General features: G+C 32.5%; 1 protein-coding gene across 1 annotated transcript in view; it reads left to right on the forward strand.

Moving 5' to 3' along the window:
- Positions 1–21,389, forward strand: part of LOC105705173 (fibrous sheath-interacting protein 2-like) — a 57,624-nt gene extending 36,235 nt beyond the window's left edge. The window contains 12 exon segments of the mRNA XM_064372766.1: positions 6,748–6,805; positions 10,304–10,340; positions 12,640–12,799; positions 12,802–14,322; positions 14,325–15,958; positions 15,961–16,472; positions 16,474–17,669; positions 17,672–19,126; positions 19,129–19,458; positions 19,461–20,234; positions 20,237–20,872; positions 20,875–21,389. Of these exon segments, the coding sequence (XP_064228836.1) occupies positions 6,748–6,805; positions 10,304–10,340; positions 12,640–12,799; positions 12,802–14,322; positions 14,325–15,958; positions 15,961–16,472; positions 16,474–17,669; positions 17,672–19,126; positions 19,129–19,458; positions 19,461–20,234; positions 20,237–20,872; positions 20,875–21,389 (8,828 nt within the window).
- Positions 21,390–21,686: the final 297 nt, after the last annotated feature.

A 21,686-nucleotide genomic window follows, 5' to 3' on the forward strand; every position in this document is an offset into this window, starting at 1 on the left:
AGTGGGCAAAGGACATGAACAGACACTTCTCAAAAGAAGACATTTATATAACCAACAAACATATAAAAAAAATGCTCTTCATCTCTGGTCATTAGAGAAATGCAAATCAAAATCACATTGAGATACCACCTCAGGCCAGTTAGAATGGCCATCATTAAAAAATCTGGAGACAACAGATGCTAGAATGTGGAGAAATAGGAACACTTTTACACTGTTGATGGGAGTGTAAATTAGTTCAACTATTGTGGCAGACAGTGTGGCAATTCCTCAAGGATCTAGAACTAGAAATATCATTTGACCCAGCAATCCCATTACTGGGTATATACCCCAAAGATTATAAATCAATATATTATAAAGACACATGCACAAGTATGTTCATTGCAGCACTGTTTACAATAGTGAAGACTTGGAACCAACCCAAATGCCCATCAGTGATAGACTGGATAAAGAAAATATCGCACATATACACCATGGAATACTATGCAGCCATAAAAAAGGATAAGTTCATGTCCTTTGCAGGGACATGGATGAAGCTGGAAACCATCATTCTCAGCAAACTGACACAGAAACAGAAAACCAAACACTGCATGTTCTCACTCATAATTGGGTGTTGAACAATGAGAACACATGGACACAGGGACACAGGGAGGGGAACATCACACACTGGGGCCTATTGGGGGGCTGAGGGGTACTAGGGTGAGGGATAGCAGGTGGTGGGAGGATTGGGGAGGGATAACATTAGGAGAAATACCTAATGTAGATGACAGGGGATGAATGCAGCAAACCACCATGGCATATGTATACCTATATAACAATCCTGCAAAATCTGCACATGTACCCCGGAATTTAAAGTATAATTTAAAAAAAATCCCTTTCAATGTAATAGTTACATTGGTACATATTTCTTGTATTTCTAACTTTGATAACAGTTTTATTTTTAATTTATTTGAATTAGTATCAGAAAATTAAATCTCTGGTCATTGACATTGTTGATTTTGGTAACATTTATATTATTTATTTTTAATTTATTTGAATTAGTATCAAAAAGCCTAAGCTTTAAATCTCTTTTCATTGATATTGTTAAATTTTCTTTATAGTTAAGTATGTGATATGATATATGACATTTTTAAGTGTTTTATTGATATACCAAAAAAAAAAAAAGTATATTTTCTGTCTGAGGGATGCAAGTTTTTTTTTTTTTTTTTTTTTTTTTGAGACACAGCCTCACTCTGTCACACAGGCTGGAGTGCAATGGCACGGTCCTCAGCTCATTGCAACCTCTGCCTTCCAGGTTGAAGCAATTCTCCTGCCTCAGCCTCCTGAGCAACTGGGGTTACAGGCACACGCCACTATGCCCGGCTAATTTTTTTATTTTTAGTAGAGACAGGTTTTTGCCATGTTGCTCAGGCTGGTCTCGAACTCCTGACCTCTGGTGATCTCCCCACCTCAGCCTCCCAAAGTGTAGGGATTACAAGAACTAGCCACTGTGCCTGGCCTTTCTTCTTTCTTAATGAAAAATGTGTTTAAGTAATTTCTCATTTCATATGATAGGTACTGTGATCTTTTGGTAGATAATAATGTCAGGTTAAGAAAGCATCTTTCTATTTCTAACATGCAAAACTTTCTAATTAGTGGTGAAAGTTGACTTTTAAAAATCTATTTTATGCGTCTGTTAAGACAATGATATTTTATTGTTAAAACAACCACACATCCTTGATTAAATCAATTTTATTTATCATGTGCTTTTCTTCTTATACATGTGTAGATTAAATTTACTAGCAATTTATTTAGGATTTTAGCATCTAGGTTCTTGAGAGAGGTTGGGTTGTAATTTGCTTTTCTCAATATCATGATCTGGTTTTTGTGTCAAGATTACACTAGCCCCATGAGGTTATTGTATTGCCTGTTTTTACTATTTTATAGTCGTTTACAAAGTTGAAATTTATATTCTTTGTTTAGTAGTAGTCACTGTTAAAATAAATAACCTAGTCTTTGTTCTCTTAGTGAGAAAAAAAACTAAATTACAAATTCAATTGCTTTAGTGATTCAGAACTATTGTTTCTCTTTTTGAGTGTTTTTAGCAGGTAACTATATTATATAAATTTGTTTAATTCATCTAAATTTTCATATATATTTGCATAAAGTCATAATATACCCTTTTTATTTAGATGAGGTTATTGAAAGGCAATATGGCATAGTTGCTAAGAGAATGTACTCAGGTAGCTAGGTTTAATCCACACTCCAGTACTTAAAATGCATGCTAGTTTGGCCAAGTTATTTAATGTCTCTGTTCTTTAGTTTTTCCAACTATAAAATAAGAATAATAGTAGTGATTCATATAGTTGTTATGGAAATTCAATGAGTTGGTATTTTAAAGTTTTAGAACAGTGTGTGAAACTTAACTGGTTATAAGTAACTATGAAAATTTAAAATGTATCAAAAACCTTGTCATATAATATTTCACTTTTTTCTGAATCATGTTTAATTTTCAATTTTGTTTGCTAGTTTGTACTCATGAGTTAGTTGTTATATTTTGTACTCCTGGGCTAGTTATTCTAATTTTTATTTCATTGTTGCTGGTGGTCATTTACAATTAAATTGCATTGTGGACTGACAGTATGATCTTTATGATACCAACCTTAAAGAAGAACTAGAGAATGCCTTATGGCTTAGCAAACATGATTAATATTTAATAGGTTCTCTATGGTTGAAAACAATGAATATTGTTCAATTTGGGATGTAATGTTTAAATATGTCCATTCAATCAATATGGTGAATTGTGTATTTCATATATATAACTTATTGTACATTCAAATCCACATATATACTTATTTTTTACTCCTTGTTCAAAACATTACTGAAAATAATGATAGTGCGTTTGCAAACTCCTTAATAAAGCTCAGCCCATTTAAAAAAATATTTTTTGATCTAGAGATTAGACAAATTCACATTTTAGAATCATCATATCTTCCAGGTGAATTGAATATTTTATCATCATGCAGTGACCTTTACCATGTTATGTTTTTTCCTTAAATTAAATGTGTCTAATATTAATATAGATATGTCAGCTTCTAATCTTAGTGTCTTTATTTGTTTAGATGGCTCTTGTAGACAATGTGCAGCTGGATTTTGTTTTATTGTTTTAGAAGTTATGACTTTTAACAGAACCCAATCAATTTGTATTTATGTAAATTACAAATCTTTGGAAGTTTTTATCGCCTTATTTGTGGTTTCCCTTGGTCCTACTTTTTAATATATTTTTATTTATTTATTGTTTTCTCTTAAGAGTGCTAAATTTAGATTTTATCTAGTATTTTTTACTGTTTATAAATTGCATAACATATGTATATTTCTTTTGGCAATCACCCTAATATTTTTTGTTTAAATTTTTACGGATACATAAAAGTTAGACATATTTCTGGGGAACATATGTATTTTGATATAAACATACAACGTATAGTAATAAGTCTGATTAATTGGGAGATCTTTCACTCAAACATTTGTTATTTCTTTGTGTTAAACATTGTAAATTTACTCTTCGAGTTATGTTGAAGTATATTTAAAATAAAAGCTAAAGTAAGATAATTTACTTCTAATCACCACTTCATATTATACTTATTATTGTTCAATAATTTATATTTTGACATTTTAAAGTTTTTGTCAGCCAAGTTACTTTCTTATTACTGTTTTATAAAGATTTAATTTATATTTATCCTCTTGTTTACCAATTTATTTTGTTCTCCGCTCATCCCTTCTTGTATTTAGTACTTCTTGGGATCATTGCCATATGTCCTAAAGTACTGCGTTCTTTAGAAAGATCTTTAGGGAACATATTTTGGGAGTAAATTCTCAGATTTTATTTGAGAAAATGTTCTTTATGCTTGTATTAGAATGTCATTATATCCAAGTGTACAAATAAGGTTTAGGGAACAGATAGTTTTTCTTAGCACTTTAAAGATATTGTTTTATTTAGACTGAGGCAGAGATTTCAGTGAACCAAGAATGTGCCACTGCACTCCAGCCTAGGTGACAGAGCAACACTCCGTCTCAGAAAAAGAAAAAAAAATTTTTTTAATTCTACTCTTTATTCTAAGTAATTATTCCTGTGTAAGTGATCCTTTCATCCCCCACGTCAGGCTGTTTTTAAGATATTTTCTTTGTTTTTCTTTAGTGTTATTATAATGAACAGTTCTGTACAAATTTCAATCATTTTCGCTTTCTATATTCCCTCTCTTCATTTCCATTATCTTCTTCTGAGTATTAGGCTATCTTTTTGTGTTATATCATTTAACAACTGTATTTTCCATTTCTCTCTGATGCATTCCTGTTAATTTCTTCAAATGTGTCCTCCAATTCACCAATTTTCCCTTTAGATATTTAGTTATTTAAAATTTATTGTTTCATAAATTAATTACATTATACAATTTATTGAACTATGGTATATTGTATATATAGAATACAATTTCTAAATAGTTATTTTCAAATTTGTCTGGGCTTATAAGCTCTTTTTCCATTCTTATCCTTTCAAATTCCTTCTTTATATATTTAAATATATAAAGTTCTCTTATTTTATATTTTATATCTGGTAATTTTAATATTTGGAATCTTTGGGTCTAAATTTAATATATTGTTTTTGTTTCTATTAAAAACCATAGTTTCTTGTTTTTTTTAAATATTTCTGTGGGGGTGGAAGGATATTATTGTTATATGTGAGCTCAGTATTGACAGAAATTTATTGTTGACATAATATTTGGATAGGATGTAATTCTCTAAAGGAAATTTACATATGCTTCTGCCAGTTATCTGTAAGAGCTGTGAACACAGCTTCATTTTAAATTAAATTCTCACATGCAGTTTGAAGGACAATAGTTTCTGTGGATTTGAAACTCGAGGGTATAGAAAACAGTATCTGTGATTATGAGTTCTTAGGAAATGCTTTTATCTTCTCCTCCTCCTTCTCCATCCATAGCTACAAGCCAAGACATAATTTGTCTGCTTCCTCTGTGGTATGATTTTTTTTTTCTTGTAGATGACTAATTGACAATGTAGCTCTTTGGAATCCTATACAGATGGTCCCTGACTTACAGTGGTTAGACATGATTTTTCAATGTTAGGATGTGTGAAAGCAATAAACATGCAATAGACACTGTATTTTAAGTACCCATACAACCATTCTGTTTTTCCCCTTTCAGTATAACATTCAATAAATTACATAAGATATTCAATACTTTATTATAAAGTAGGCTTTCTGTTAGCTGATTTTGTTCAACTGTAAGCTAATGTAAGTGTTCAGAACAAATTTAAAGTAGGCTAACCTAAGCTGTTATGTTCAGCAGATTAGGTGTATTCAATGCATTTCCAGCTTAACATATTTTTAACTTATGATTTTAACATTTATTGTGATGTCAACCCCGTTTTAAGTCAAGAAGCATCTGTATGTTTTCAGGAGCTCTTAGTTTTAATTCCCCATCTTTTGGGGGCCCAAAGTCTTGTTTTAAGTGCTCTGACCAGACAGTACATTTCCAGATGTGGCCAATGTCCCTAGAGCAAGTATCAGCTTCAGCATTTGTTTATCACTATAGATTTGTGTTCTCACAATTGTTTTACCTTCAGAAAGTTCTACTATCTCTTTAAAAGTTCAGCTATTTTTAACAGTATGACTTTAATACTCTATACTGAATTCTAGGCAAAATGAAAGACACTTGTTTAGCATATTGCTGGAAACCACAGAAGAGCTTTTTTGTATTAAAAATGGTTTTATCTTCACATTTAACTTTCAGATATGTGCACTCTTAATCTCAGTTCATTTCTCTCTAAAATTGATGAGTTCATGTCCTTTGTAGGGACATGGATGAAACCAGAAACCATCATTCTCAGCAAACTGACACAAGAACAGAAAACCAAAGTCTGCATGTTCTCACACATAAGTGGGTGTTGAACAATGAGAACACATAGACACAGGAAGAGGAACATCACACACCAGGGTCTCGGGAGTGGGGGGCTAGGGGAGGAATAGCAGGGGGTGGGAGAATTGGGGAGGTATAGCATTAGGAGAAATACCTAATGTAGATGATGGGGCAATGGATGTAGCAAACCACCAACATGGCATGTGTATACCTATGTAACAAACCTGTACAATCTGCACATGTACCCCAGAACTTAAAGTATAATGAAAACATTTAAAAATAAAATAAAATAAAATTGATCACACATCAATTATTTTATTTTATATAATTATCAGGTGTACACAAGAATTAACATAACTAATGCATAGCATGATGAGTTTTATAATATAAACATGTTTAGAGTGTTTTGAGAGCACTGGGAAAGGTATTTATTCAGGTAGCTTTCAAGGAAGGCTTTCAAGAGTTGACATAAGTTGAATCAGAACTAAAAGATGAGAAGTTTAAAGACAGCACAGAGCATTCTAGACAAAAGAAATTGCAAAACCATAGGCCAGAGAGGCATGAGAACATGATATATTTAGGGAACTGTGATATATTCTGTCTCTGGACCATAGCATATATATGAAAGACTAGTCAGAGAAGACACTAAAGAGGTAGAAAAGGACATCAGAGCTTATAGTACAGGTTCCTGCTAAGAATTTTGGACTTCACTGTGGAGAGTCTCTGAAAGCTTATAAACAAGGCAGTAACAACAGAAAATAAATACCTACTAGAGGATTAACATTTAGCACATTGCTGAGGATGGATACAAACTATTTAATTTTCTTTTTCTAATAAACAGGACCTCAGGCTCAGGCTACAGACCCTGGTATATTTTCCTCTCCTGTTAACACAAATATGTAAGCATCTAAGGAATTATATGTGATCATAAATAAAAATTTTAATGATTACATAAGAGTGCTGCTCATAAGCAAATGATTACATGGAATCCTCAATTTTTGTAGTTCTACTTGGATTTAGTGAAATTTAGTCTTTTGCAGGCTTTCAGCACTAAGCTTAAGTTGTAGACAAAATGAATCTTTGTCCTTCCCTTTCTTTATCTCCTCTGTAGTTCTATAATCCACCTATTGTCAGGGTCTCCATGCCACTTTCAAGTGTATCTTCATCATAGCTTTCTTCAGGTAATTTCTCATAATCTGTATTTATTTCTTTGCCTTTCTTTTCTTTGAAATAGCTACCATTCATTATGCTTTTTGAGACTATGGGCTTTCTAATACTGGTAATATAGTTTACTCTATAGTATTAATGACTTAATCAGTTATTCCCCACCCTAAAAGGTATTTTGCAGATTAATACAAAATAATAATCTCTAATAGTAGAAATAATGGCATGTAGAAGAGATATTTGTTAAGCCCAGGGACTTTTCACTCCTCAAACTTTAGTGACCACCTATTTTGTTGATGTTTATATCTGTTTTTCTCAACTCAAGAAAAGAAAGAGAGGAAAACATGAATCTAAGTAATAGCAATGAGTTATTTTACACCCATGCCACAATCTTTTAAAAAAATCAGCAAGACAAATGGAGTCTAGGAAAGACTTTACAAACCCCAAATTCCCATGAAGATGATTGAGTAAAATAAGTTGTGAATGATGGCAAATGATCTTGACATTTTCAGACCAGCCTTCTTGAAATAATAATTTTTACCTTAAGACAGATAAATACCAGTTTGTTTGACTTATTGAGTGTTCATATGATACATAACACAGTAAGAGATGCAGAAGGAAGGAAACTGACTTGTCTAGTTCAAAGCAATAAAACTTGATGACCGTATGTAGACCACATGTAAAATAACATTGCTTATTTTATTTATTGGATACATACACTTTTATTTATTGGAAATATAAATACATACCTCTTTAAAGAAAAGGTTATAAGAGGCTCATAATATAGTTGTAAAAAGTGCATTTTTATCTTCTTCAACACAAGAATGTAGAACTACAAAAATCACTTGAATATTCCATAGCAAGCATTTTGGATATTCTTTCCTTATAAATCTTAGCTTGGTGAAAAATAAAAAACTCTTTATCTTTCCTGGAGCTTCTTACCACTTTTCCAAAAGCATACACAGAGATCCAAATAAAGAGTAAAGACACATATGTCACATTCCTCTTGTTCAGGTTTAACTCCAAGTTTCATAGGAGTTTGCTGTGGAAGTCTCACATCTATTCCATCATTTCTTTCTCTTCTCTCACTTATTGCTTAGTTTTCTTGTTTCTGTTCAGTTGTTTAATGTTACAAAAGATTTTTAAAATAGAGATGAATATTCAGTACCAAAGAAATGAAAATAAAGCAAATATAACAGCAGTGGGAGTAAAGTTGCAATAATTCAGCATTGCACTTAGGTGATGAGTAAGCGTGTATTACAGGGAAGGTATAAGGAGTAACAGTGAAGAAAGCAATAAATCTATTATCCTGAAGACTGTGTTTAAAACTTGTAGTTTATTTATTGTATAATAGTCTGATGGTTTTTAGTGCAGGTATAATGGTCAAATTAGCATACATAATGAGTAACTTTGACAATGATATATAGGAAAAATTGAAAGAAAGAAACTCAGAATCAGTTATCAAAGTCCATCAGTGGCCTGCACAAAGGCTTCATTTGGCATTAGAGAGAAGTAGGCACAGATGCAAAAGACTTTAAATAGGGATTTATTTATCAAACATTCATTGAGAACCTACTATGTTCAAACTATAATGCTAGATCTTAGGCAGGTACCAAGATAAAACTATGTTTCTATGATTTCAGGGTATTATTTTTGAAGGATATTATGAAGATGAAGAGAGGGGATAAAAATAAGACAAATTAAAACACCAAAACCTATTGCTATTACCTAGGCTCACTGTTTTTCCTAAATAAGTGCTCTCTGGAATGCTGCAAGTCTGATTAATTTTCTAGAGTTCCAGAAACTATAATTCTGGTCATTTTTCTTTTGCCAGTTTACTCTTTTTTTTTTTGGAAGAATGAATATCTGAGATACTTACTCTGCCATTTCTGCTGATGCCATGCTTTATCTGGTTAATAAAATTGTTTTCTAATAGTCATCAATAAAGCTTTGTCAGTTTACAGATTAAATTTACATGTAGGCCTTTGTACTTTGGTTCTGTGTTGCATGCTTTTGAAGCAGAAAGTCTATTGGGAACTGGTATCAATGAATACATAGAACTCCTTGAGTTATGTTTTATGCCAATGATATAACATGAAGAAAACAGAAAAATGAATCTGAATGCATTAGGTTGCAGAATATCTAAGAGAAAAAACTGTGGAAACTTGGGTTGACCTAAGAAACCAGATCCTAGAAAAACAAATGAGGGCAAATGATAGAGAACATATCACTGACATCGGCTTCCATGCTCCTAGTTGCATACTGCAAAAAGGTACTAGTCTAAGGATAGACTGTTGTCCCAAAACCCATTTTATGAACTGGACACAGTGAAGTTTTTTTTTTTTTCCTGCCAAAATATAGGACATAGTTTTCAGTCTGCCTATTTTTTAAAATTGAATTATAAACCTTGGGGAAAATGTAAATTTAATCATGTGGAGTACAGGCCTAAAAGGAGTGTACTTAAGAAAGTAGAAAGAAAAAAGAAACAGTTCAAATCGCAAAAATATATGAAAATAAATCAGACTTCAGTTTTAGATCTTGTTTTAATAAATATTTATTTTATTTTCTATTATTTTTATGATTGAGCTATTCTTTTTTTTGCAATTCAGAAAACTGTTTTTATTTCATTAGTGTGTAATGGTAAATGTAATAACACATGATAGAATATTGTCATACACAGAAAAGGAATGCATCTAAACTGGTATTAAATATAGCTAGATATCCATGATTTTAACCCATAGTTATTGAATAATCATTCACTATTTTGTTCCTGCCATGGAATATGGGGAGGGAATGGTAGAACTATGGCATTTCAAAGAGTAAATAAATGACTATCAGAAAGTTCTGGTCAGATGCCTTGCTGCTCTATCAGACCTTTTAACAGTCAGAAGAAACTCAACTGCCCTCTCCCTGCAAATCCTATATCCTTTTTCAGAAAAACCAAAGTGGGCATGGCTAAGGTGTGTTAAAAGAACAAAGATCAGAGAGGTACATTGTTTATGCTGTAGCTATAAGTCTGTTCCCATGAGTAATAAAGTACATTTCTAAAACTAAAGGCCAATCTATGGAAAAAGTAAAATAGAAGGATTGGAAAAAATGGTATATTCTTCATTTTGAATTTCTATAGAAAAACTCTTATATACAACAAAATGATTGAATGATCAGAAATTTTAGAAAAATGTTTTATGAATTCTTGACTCTATAATAAACAAATGATCAACCTTTCTCTACAGGCAACAGAACTCACCACAAAATTGCTTGCAAGAAAAAGTATGTATCATAAAATCCACTGATAAAGCAACATATTAGTCTTACTTTCTGATACATCATAATAGAATATATTTTGTTAACTAGAAAACTAGGAGTCATCCATTGATATTTGTTGGTCTTCTTCTTTCTTCTTTTTTCTTCTTTGAAGTTCCTTTTCAGTTAATTCTTATACTTTTCTGTGGTTCAAAGTTGTTATCAAAAATAATATTAGGCCTTCAAGATGAGGTCTCATGGGTATAGAATGGTAAAATATTAAGGGACCTAGCCATCACAGGAAGAGAATGAAATACCACAAGCCTATTCTATCATGGGAAGCTATATCAATATGCCCTTGCAGTTCTTGTTGGTGAACTCAGTAGTAGATGAGTTGAGATGCTTGGATCTGTCTTTAGCAGCTTTGTGAAAAGGGACCTCATCACCTATAAGCTGAGACTTGGAACAGGCAAAGATAAGGCAGTATATTTTTATGAGACCTTATTTGGATCTAGACTGAACACACAGGAAAGAGAAAGCATTTGCGGAACAATACATGTTCTGGCACACTATTTAACATGGACACTTGCTCAATTCATAGAATATGCAGCAAATACGAAAGCTTTGACCCAACGGAATATTTTTCAGTTTAATGTTGTAACAAAAAGAAAGTGAAAACTGGGATTTCATCTATCGTATTTCACTACAAAGAAAACTTTGGAAATTGATGCCTCTTTTATATATTAAGGTTGGAATCGCTTTGACACAACTAGCCTAAGAGTAATAATGTAGGTTATTGTTTATCATCTCTTGTAATAAGAAAAATAACATATATTGAATGTCTTAGTTTATAATTTATATGTGTTGTAGTTGATTTAGAATAATTATCTTCTCTGTAAATATTTAGGTTTTATACTTAAATATTTGATTTAGAGTGTATTTATTTAAGACAAGTATTTTATAACAGACTGTCATCTTAAAATATGTGTCATTACCACTAACCCCTTGCTTATACAATAAATAAAAAATATTGGGGGTATATTTGGGGATTACAGCTGAATAAAATGGTCTTTCCTCAGGTGCTCCTCAAATGCTTTGAAATGGGCCATGAGGGAGTGTGGTATATACATGTTAACTTTTCTTTGAATATTTCTCTGAAATATGAATAATTTCAGACTAATTTAGACAATATTTTGGGTGTGAGCAGCCTAGTTACAAGAATCTTATTTACACGAAGGCCTACATGTCGGCCTTCTAAGCTTTGCTGCCAATTACTTGTGTTTACAGCCTGTATGCTTTAAGAGTTTTAACAATTTAAAAACAGAGTACTACTTTATTATAAGTAAGAGTTTTGTAAGCACAAAATACATTTGCAGTTGGTAAGTAGAGGTTTATAGAACTCTACAGATGCATTTGTTTCTATCCATGGTCCAGTACAAATCTATGACAGCACCATTGGTCACTAAGGAAATGGTTATTCAAACCTGGTTCTTAGTTTCAGCTCAGTAATAGTCTAACTTTCTTAATCTTGCTCAGCCCTCCCTACTCTTTGATTCCCAAATCTAGCTTGGGTTTTATGTTCTATCTAAATTAACATGTTGCCTTACTTTATTATCTGTTCTCAGCTTTCATATCTAAGGCAATTTGTATTTACACTTGTTTGTGAGGTAAAAAGCTCATCAATCTATATAAAGCATGAGCTTTTATTTTTACCTATCAAATAATTCTTAATAATTAACTTTAGTCATTTCTATATATATATAGACTTCAGGCTCACCCTTTCAGCAGGGACTGGAAGAGAGAATGATTTGTGTTCCTTCCCCATATCTCAGTTAGACAGATGCTTCTGAAAGCAACCAAATATTTTGGCTGCATCTGTTTTGAGAAATATTTTATTACAAATATTTAATGATCTTAAAAATCAGCTGGATCATAAAGATTATACATTTTCTTTCCAAAATATTTGCACGCTATGTGCCTATACAACAATTTGGTAATTTTTTTAAACAAAAAATCATTTATCCTGATAATAAATGCCAAGAGAAAAAGAAACTTCTGAGAGATTGTGAATAAAATAAATCTTAAACACTCACCAAAAAAAACCTTCAATGTAGTGCAGAATAAACAAACTAGAAATTCATCTGAAATTCTAAATTTGTAATCTTTTTTTTTGTTTTTTTTTTTTTTACTATTTTCTTCCATAAACCATATTGGTATTCCACCTATACATTGCTTGATATAAAAATTCGATGTTACCTGCTGTCTTCAAAACATAGAGTAAGTTGTTACATGACTTTGTTTTCATCCCTGCTTACTTCATTTCTAGGTAACTTCTGAAGAATTGAATATTATAATTCAGAATATAATGACCTGGGTTGTGGCTAAAGTGACTAGTATATTGTACCCAGCCATCGCAAAGTATGAAGAAAGATTGAGAAATAATACATACCCAACATCTGATAATTCCATCCTCTCTTCAGATAGTTCAATTTCTGTAGCACATGCAGTGAAGACTTTACATATAGAACCTACATATCTTCAACAACTAAAACATTTCAGGCAGAACCCTGTGCATTTGCAGTGGACCTGTCAGTAAGACTAACCACACTGATACAACTTTCTCCTGCACATAAGGAAAGAACTGTTTTGGGGAAAACCTATCATGCAAAAGGACAATCTATAACCTGAACACTTAAATATAATAAAACCAACGTGCTATGATCATACCCTAAGCTCAGAAGTTGTAAATCAGACAGTGATCTTTTAGCATCATTTGAAAGAAGCACAACAAAGTATAAGGATGCTACTACTCAAACAGATAGCCTAGGGAGTTAATCGATTTGTGATAAAAAAGCAAAAGTCATAGATGAAATGAAGAATTTAAAAAATGTTTTTCTTAACTTTAAATGTCAATTGAAAGAGAAAAATAAAGTGATTTTAGAAAGCATTTTTCATGAAATAATGTCTGATTTAACCCAGGCCATTCCCTCTCTCTCTTCTGTTACTGCTGAAGTTATTGTTGAACAATGTGAATGTGAAAAAGAAGACTTGCCCTCCAATGTTGATGTTTGCTCAGTTGCTTCTGAGATTGTGGAAAATATTCTTGAGAAGTTAGAGTCTGCAGTGGAGAAAAAATGTGTTGAGATGTTTTCACAAGAAGATGTACCAGTCAACATTAAACCAAGCTTAACAGCCAGTGATGAACATCTCCCATCATCAAATAAAATACCTTTGATGGATTCAATGCCTCATACTTTAGACCCGATGTATGATATTGCAGAGGACATGGTGCACACCATTTTAGAAAAGCTGATGTCTCTTACTTCTTCTAAACAAAATGAATTTCTTCATCCTAAAGATTCAACTAAGCGTTCCTGCCAGCAACATAAGACACTCCGAGTATGTATGTTCCTTCAGAGAGCTGGCAAAAATAAATCTAGTCTTGAATCTGACACAGCTAGTTTAATTGTCAATGAAGAAATGCAAAATTTACTATCAAATATTTTTTCCCAATCCTCTTTGGTTGGTTATATAGGGGAAGCAATTAGTGCTATACTAGGTTATATACAAACTGAACTAAATAATGAGAGAATTATTGCATCTGAAGAAACAGTAGTACTCCTTCAGCTACTTGATGATATCCATGTTCAGCTCCATCAAGAACCAGCAAAGGAAAATTTTCAAAAAAGTAGACAACCTAGAATAAATAGTCATTCTGACACCAAAGAAAAGTGCAGACTTGCTGGCACTAGATTATCTAATAGTCCTAGGTCTAGAAGACCATTTCTACCTATAAATGTTCCAGGCATGGTTCTTTATTCTGAAGATGAGGAGATAGACAATATGGTAAAAAATGTGCTTGATTCAACTTTCAAAGGTGAAAAAGTAAAATCACAAGAACAGATTCCTAATGATTCATTTACAAAGGGAAACACTTGTTTTAAATACAAAAGAAATATCAAACCACCTACAAAGCCTGTTTCTAGAAGCCAAATTGCATTTCCTGACTGGGATTAAAGACTGAGCCACCATCTCTTAATCATAAAGATACTTTAAAGAAAAAACTTTGTTTCAATAAAGTTATTTCAACCTTCAGCCAAGACAAAAAGCATCAAATACAAAAGGCTTCAGAAAACATAGTCACAAATGTTTTAAAAGAAATGCTCAAGGACATATCTTCTGTTCCTCCTGGTCACTTAGACAGCAAAACTGGTGATGAAGCTTCAGTTCTTCTTTCACAAAAGCCTCAAGGACTGTCACATCAAGAATGGATAGACCAGCTGTTTTCTATTTCAGAAATCAATACAGTGGCTCAAGAAATAACAGATTCTGTGTTAAACATACTTTATAAGGCACCAAACTACATTTCCAATACCACTAATAGTTACATTTTATCATCAGTTCATCAGACTTCCTTAGATAGTTCTGACACTGCACACAGAGTCAAAGAAGCACCAAATAAATGTTCATTAAAAACATGGTTTTTCAGTGCAAAGAAAATGCAATATTTATCTTCATTCGATATTGATTCTAAAAAGCTTTCCTGGTTAAAATCTGGAGAAAGTGAACTTAAACCTGTAGATGACATTAATGATAAGATCATTCATACAATTTTTAAAAGACTGAAGTCATTTATTTGTCCAAAATTGCATATGGGCTTCAAATCTTCACTACATTCTCAACTTAGTAAGTACAGAGCTAAAATAGTGAACATTGTTTTGTGTGCTATCCAGAATAAACTGGAACTCCATAAGAAAAACCTAAATCTTATGGAGATTGAACATACCAAATCCCTTACAGCTAATACTAATAAAAAATTAGAATCTCTTGTCACAAGTATTGATGATGACATTTTGGCAAGTCCATTATTAACATGTATTTATGATATGTTATCCAGCAAAAATGCAGATCAAAGAAACATTTCACTTTCTTCATGTATGCCAAAGTCTGCAAATGACAGTCTTGATGAACAAAGCATTTTGCCAAATAGGCATGATAAAAAATCTTTTCACAAATATATGGCTACTCCTTGTGCTCTCCACAGTGTCAATGATGAAAAAGATATTCAAAATAATGCAAAATTGGAAGTGTTAGATAGAATTGGGGAAATACTACATGAAATGTTAAGAAAGCTCCTAGGAAGCCAAGAGACTACCAATAAGAATCAGAAAATGGCTGCTGCATTGCAGTCTAATATTCAGTTATTTTCCAAAGCAATTTTTGATTATATCCTTGCAAAATTATCTAGTGTTGACATGGATACTTGTTTTGCAAGTTGTGGATTAAAAGCCATCTCAGAGTATCTTGACATTGATAACACATCATTTGCTTCAATTATTGAGAAAATGGCCAAATCCACCAAAATAATGTCCAGCATAGTTTCCAGAATGGTTCAGGAGGGCAATAAAGAGGGGACTCAAAGCAAAGCAAAACCTGTTGCTTCTGTGTCTTCCAAAGCAGAGAGCACAAAAGAAATGCATCCAAATAAACTGAGAACTGTAGCTTCAGACATTCTTAATATAGTTTTTGTTAAACTGAAAGAGTTTTCCAATGGATATTTAGAAATTCTGGATGCTATTAATGATGAAAATAAGAAAAGCAATAAGATGGGCTGGGAATGTGAAAGCACCAATATTTCCAGAGACACACACATGAAGAATCATTTCTGTCTGCTTTATACACGCCTGCAAAGAAGGTATCAGGTGGTATCTTGAAGGCTATTCAAACAGAATTAAACATGACCTCATCAGACTTGAAGACAAGTGTAAAAACCCCACCACCTGAGACTCAGATTCTTATGGATGTAGTCAAATTAATCTTAGATGCAGTATCTTCAGATATGTTCAATGAAACTGAATCTGAAGAGGGAGGCATTGAAACTTATTGATACAGGCCAACATATGGAAGTCTTCCTGGAGGAGCTGAATCAGATTCATTTCTAGAAGATGATGCATATACAGAGAAGAAAATTATTGATGATAGATCACCACAAAGAGAAGAAATGAAAACACATTCTCTTAAACAATGGGCTCTAGAATAAACCTTAAACAAAATTGAAGCAAAACTCAAGGAACCAAATATATCTCCAATTGCTCCCATCGTAAGAAATATTTTGAATGCAATTTTCCAAAGTACTTTAAACAATCAATTAAATGTGTTTTCTCTCCCACTTTCATTTTAATGGAATGCCTCACAATGTTGATGAGCCAATTGCCCAAACATCTGTTCAATGTATGGATCAAATGATGGATCCTTTAATTTCTGAAGCAGATATAACCATAGTAACAGAAAATATTGTTAAAACTGTATTTCACAAACTTTATTCAGCTTCCATGACAGAAAGAAATGTAAGGAAAAATAGGTATGCAACTATCACTTTTTCAGCTAATGTTTCTTTTCATGAACATACCTATGAAGGAAAGTCCTCTGCCTTGGATAAAAATCCATGTACTTTTCAGTCTAGATTCAGTGTTGCTGACAAAGAAGCAAAGGTAAATGTAGTTGAAGATATTGTACAGGCAATATTAACAAATTTGGAAACATTTGCTACTTCCAAAGTAAAATCTCTCTTTTGTTCCCAAGTCAACTTTACAGTCCCAATGGCCTTACCTATTCAACAAGATCAGAGTACACTGAGCAAAGCATTATCAGCCAAAGATCCATATTCTGATGAGCAATTTTCCTATTGCTCAGTAGATCATACTAAGTCAGGAGAGACCAACTTGTGCCAACTGTTTTTGACTAAATTAAATACTTATGCACAACAAGTGCCTAGAAAAAATTTACAAGAAATTAAACATGAATTAGATAAAGAAAAGGAAAATCATTTCTTAACTGACAACATTGGGATTTCTAAAAGTATTGCAAGTCAAATTGTTAACACAGTGTTAGACATTCTATCATGTAAAGGAAAGTGTAACAAAAACAGTTCTGATAAAGAGATTGATTTGGATCAGCAAAAAGGTGTTATTGAAAAGCTGCTCAATAAAACTGAATATCAAAAAGTACATCAGTTCCAAATACAAGATACAATTGAAGGTATCTTATGTGATATTTATGAGAGAACCCTGTTTCAGAATAATCTGTCATTTGCCACATCCACTCTGAAATGTAGCATAGTTGATAAATATTCAAAAGGAAGTTCTGAAATGTTCATGGAGGGTGCAAATAAGTTTATTCCTAAACTTTCGGTTCCTAAATCAGATGTCATTTTGATATCCAATGATATATTGAATATTGTTCTTCATAATCTCAGTTCTGCTCTCATGCTTATCATAAATGCAAAGAATCCTACTTCTGCAACATTGCCTCTGACCTTTTCTGATATGTTTCCAAAAATAGACTGTCAACAGCCTATTGGGGGTCAAAAACTGAAGGAAAAACAGAGTGTTTTTCATATTCAAGAAATCAGAAATCAGCTTATGCTGATGATAATCATTTAACTGTAGTAGAGAAAGAAGACATCCAGAAATTTGCTGCTGATTTATGTGAAGAAAATTCTAACTTCATTACTAAAATTATTTTTAATCATTTAGAATCTTTTGCCACAAAAAGAATTGATTCATTAATTGCCCTTGTTTTCCAACATAAAGAAAAGTCATTTGTTATCCCAGAATTGGAAAACTGTAAATAAAATGACAGCATCTTTTATGATTCAAGCCAAGTGGAATCAGATGTGAATGTCCAGAAAATATCAGCAACTGAAACCATTCTCAGCCAAGAGCTCACGGATTTCACTTTTGCCAGTCACAGAGAAAAACTTGGATCCACAATTCACCTATCACAAGCTAGCCTTAAGACATATGCTGACATCACTGCGAGTGCCATTTTGAAGCTTATTAAAAATAATTTAGATTTAGAAATTCAAAAGATATATCCATATTCAAACAATATTTTATTCCAAGAAAACATCATTGTGAGTGCAACTGTTGACAGTATGTTAAAGATGTTAGATGATAAAAGATCTGTAAAGGAAATTGATTTCAATTCAAAAGAGAATCCTGACTTTTCACAGTTAACTTTATCAAATGAAATATTGCCGGGGCACAAAGAGAAGCAAATAAATACCAAACAATCTCTGTTTACAGAGTATCCATTAGAAAAAAACCAACTGATATTGGAAAACAAAAGCCAGATAATTGTTTTGGAAGAAATATTTATGAGAAATGGAGAATCAGAACACAAGGAAAAAGTTGAACTGCTAAGTGCAGTGGAAGAAATTTTGAATATGTTGTATCAAAGAATAATGGAAGTCATAGGCCATTTGCCTCCTTTTAAAGAAATTTCCAACTTTATATCTAATTCTAAAATTAAAACACCAGACACAATACAGAAAAACAGTTTTCAATCACATATTAACAGTGTAGCAAATGACATAATTGAAAGTGTTTTGGGGAAAATGTACTTGGTAGCTGTGACATCATTTTTTGAAAATAATAAAAGTAGGAGAGAAGTTGAAACATCTGACTGCAATGATTTCTTACCAATGAAACCGTTAAGGTTTAGAGAAACTAAAAAAGCAGGAAAAATAAATAATTCCCCTAAATATGGGATATCACAGGCTTTTTCTTATGCAGACAATCAAAATATCTCTGTAATGGAAAGCACATTTTTGCCATATTTACCATTGCAAGTGAAGAAAGACTTAATTCAAATGGTTCTCAATAAGATTACAAATTTTGTCTCACTTCATCTAGAAGAGAATTTGTCCCCTGATCATTGTGCTGATAAGTTGCAACTTTTAAGGCCACACACTTTAAAGATCAACCCTAAGGACAGCCCTAAGCCATGCTTTAAAGCAAATTTAAAAGCAAGATCAAAATTACCACTTTGCCTAAATTTACAAAAAAACCACACTTAGCACTGAGTGCTGCTAAGGCCAAAAGCAAAACCAAGTTAGGTCCTAGAGAGAAGTCCCCCAAAGACAGCCAATCCAAAACTACCATTGGGTTGTCACACATCATGTCAACTGAAGATGCCAAAAACTTACTGGACACAAAATTGCCCACTTCAGAACTAAAAATATATGCCAAAGATATAATAATTAATATCCTGGAAGCAACTGTGAAGGAATTTGAAAAGGTAAAGCAAACCAAAGCCTTACCATGTGATCAAATCTTAGCAGCAGGTAAAATAGTTAATACAGTTTTCAAGAATTATATGTTATAAATAACTGCAATTTGGCTTATCCAATCAAATCCTCATATCTCAAACTTTCACAGGGGAATATAAGCACAGGATCCCTTGCTAAACAAGAATGTTTTTACTTGGAGAATGTTTCTTCACAGGTACAACACATTTTTCCTAGAGAAGGTATACTTAAAAAATTGTTTGACAAGTGTCAAACAGAATCAAATGACAAGGAAAATGAAAAATGTAAGCTACTGATGATAGCTGAAAATGTTTTGACTGAAATTTCAATAAAAGCAAAAGAATTAGTACATTCTCTTTCACTTTTAAATTTGCCATCTCTTGAGAATTGTGAAAGCAGACTTTATAATCATCTTCAAGGAACTTCTACTAGAGCTGAGGATAGCAAAACACAAATTAATATGTTTGGAAGAGAAATTGTTGAAATGCTATTTGAAAAATTACAGCTATGCTTTCTGTCCCAAATTTCCACTCCAGATAGTAAAGAGACTCTAGGAAACAGTAAAGAATACATTACTGCTCAAAGTAAATATGGTTTTCCAAACAAGCATAGCCTCAGCAGTTTACCAATCTATAACACAAAGACAAAAGACCAAATTTCTATGGGCTCTAGCAACCACATTGTTCAAGAGATTGCAGAAAGGGTTTTAAACATGTTAGAGTCATTTGTAGACTTGCAGTTTAAACCTATCTCCAAATATGAGTTTTCTGAAATTGTGAAAATGCCTATAGAAAATCTTTTTTCTACCCAACAGAAACTATTAAACAAAAAAAGTTGCCAAAATTACAACCACTTAAAGTGTTTCCTGATGAATCCAAGTCAAATACTATTATTTTTAAGGAAAACATACAGGATATCCTTCTACGGGTTCATTCATTCCATTCACAATTACTGACATATGCTGTTAATATCATCAGTGACATGTTTGCTGTAATTAAGACTGAGCTAGACAATGAAATAAGCCAAATAGAACCATCTTCAATTAGCATATTGAAAGAGAACAGTGTAGCAAGTGAGATCATTGGCACACTAATACACCAGTGTATTCATTTCAATGAATCTTTGAAACAAAACCCTTCAAAGGAAAGTTTATTCCATGGAGCTGAAAATGTCTACATTGTTAATCAGCTTGAATTAGCAACTAATATGAAAACATTCACCTCAAAGTTAAAGGAAGGTAGTTTGGGGATTAATCCTTCACAAGTAAGTATAACTGACTTTATGTTTTGCTCAGATGAAGATATGAAAGAAAAGTACAGGGTTTTATCAAATTTACCCACCTCTGTCAGACCCTCTGTAGAAGACACATTTAAAAACTCAGAGCCCATGAAAAGACCTGATTCAGAAACTATGCCATCATGTTTTAGAAACAAAGTACAAGACCACAGCACAGGGAAATCTAACTTTGGTATTTTGATGAGATCATGAAAGAAAATAACTCCCTCCCTGAAGGCAGTATCTCACAAAAGATGTTTGGGAAAGCAAGCAGCTCCACAGATTCACAGTACCAACCAAAAAATAAACCTGGAATTTTTCCTGCTAAATTTTTAGAAGATGTTATTACTGAGATGGTTAAAAAATTGATCTTTTCTTCTATACCAGAAACACAAATACAAGATAGAGGTCAAAATGTCTGTGATGAGAAAAATCAAGCTAAACTCTATGACACTGCTATGAAACTCAGCGATTCACTGTTAAAGTTTTCAGATGCTCAAATTAAGGTTTTCAGACCAGACAAGGAGAATCAGTTTTTCCCACCTATGGGAAAAGAGCCAACGACAGATGAAGCACCATCCAGCGTTAAGATAAAATCTGTGGATAAAATGCCACCTGTCAATAAAATGACTAAAAAACCTTCTTCAGTTAAGATAACTGACAAAACATTGGTCAATAAAGTTGTTCGCTCTTCTGTTTGTAATATTTAAATGAATATGGATCTCAAGACTCCATTTGTAAGAATATAAACAGTAATGGAGAAAATTTCACAAGAAGACTAACTAGTGCAGTGATAAATGAATTTTTTCAACATCAGCTTAACTTGATATTTTGTGATGAGGTTTCAGTTTCAGTATGTTTGCCTCTGGAATCTAAGGATGTTGTTAAAAAGGTCCAAAAGTTGGCCCAAACAGCCAGCAAAGAATGTCAAACTTCATCACCATATACAATAATATTACCTCATAAGTTTTTAGAGAATGTGATTTCTGCTCTTTTATCTAAAATTT

The sequence above is a fragment of the Aotus nancymaae genome, unplaced genomic scaffold (genome assembly GCF_030222135.1).
Source record: "Aotus nancymaae isolate 86718 unplaced genomic scaffold, 86718_ANA_hifiasm-v0.15.2.pri h1tg000008l, whole genome shotgun sequence".
NCBI lineage: Eukaryota > Metazoa > Chordata > Mammalia > Primates > Aotidae > Aotus > Aotus nancymaae.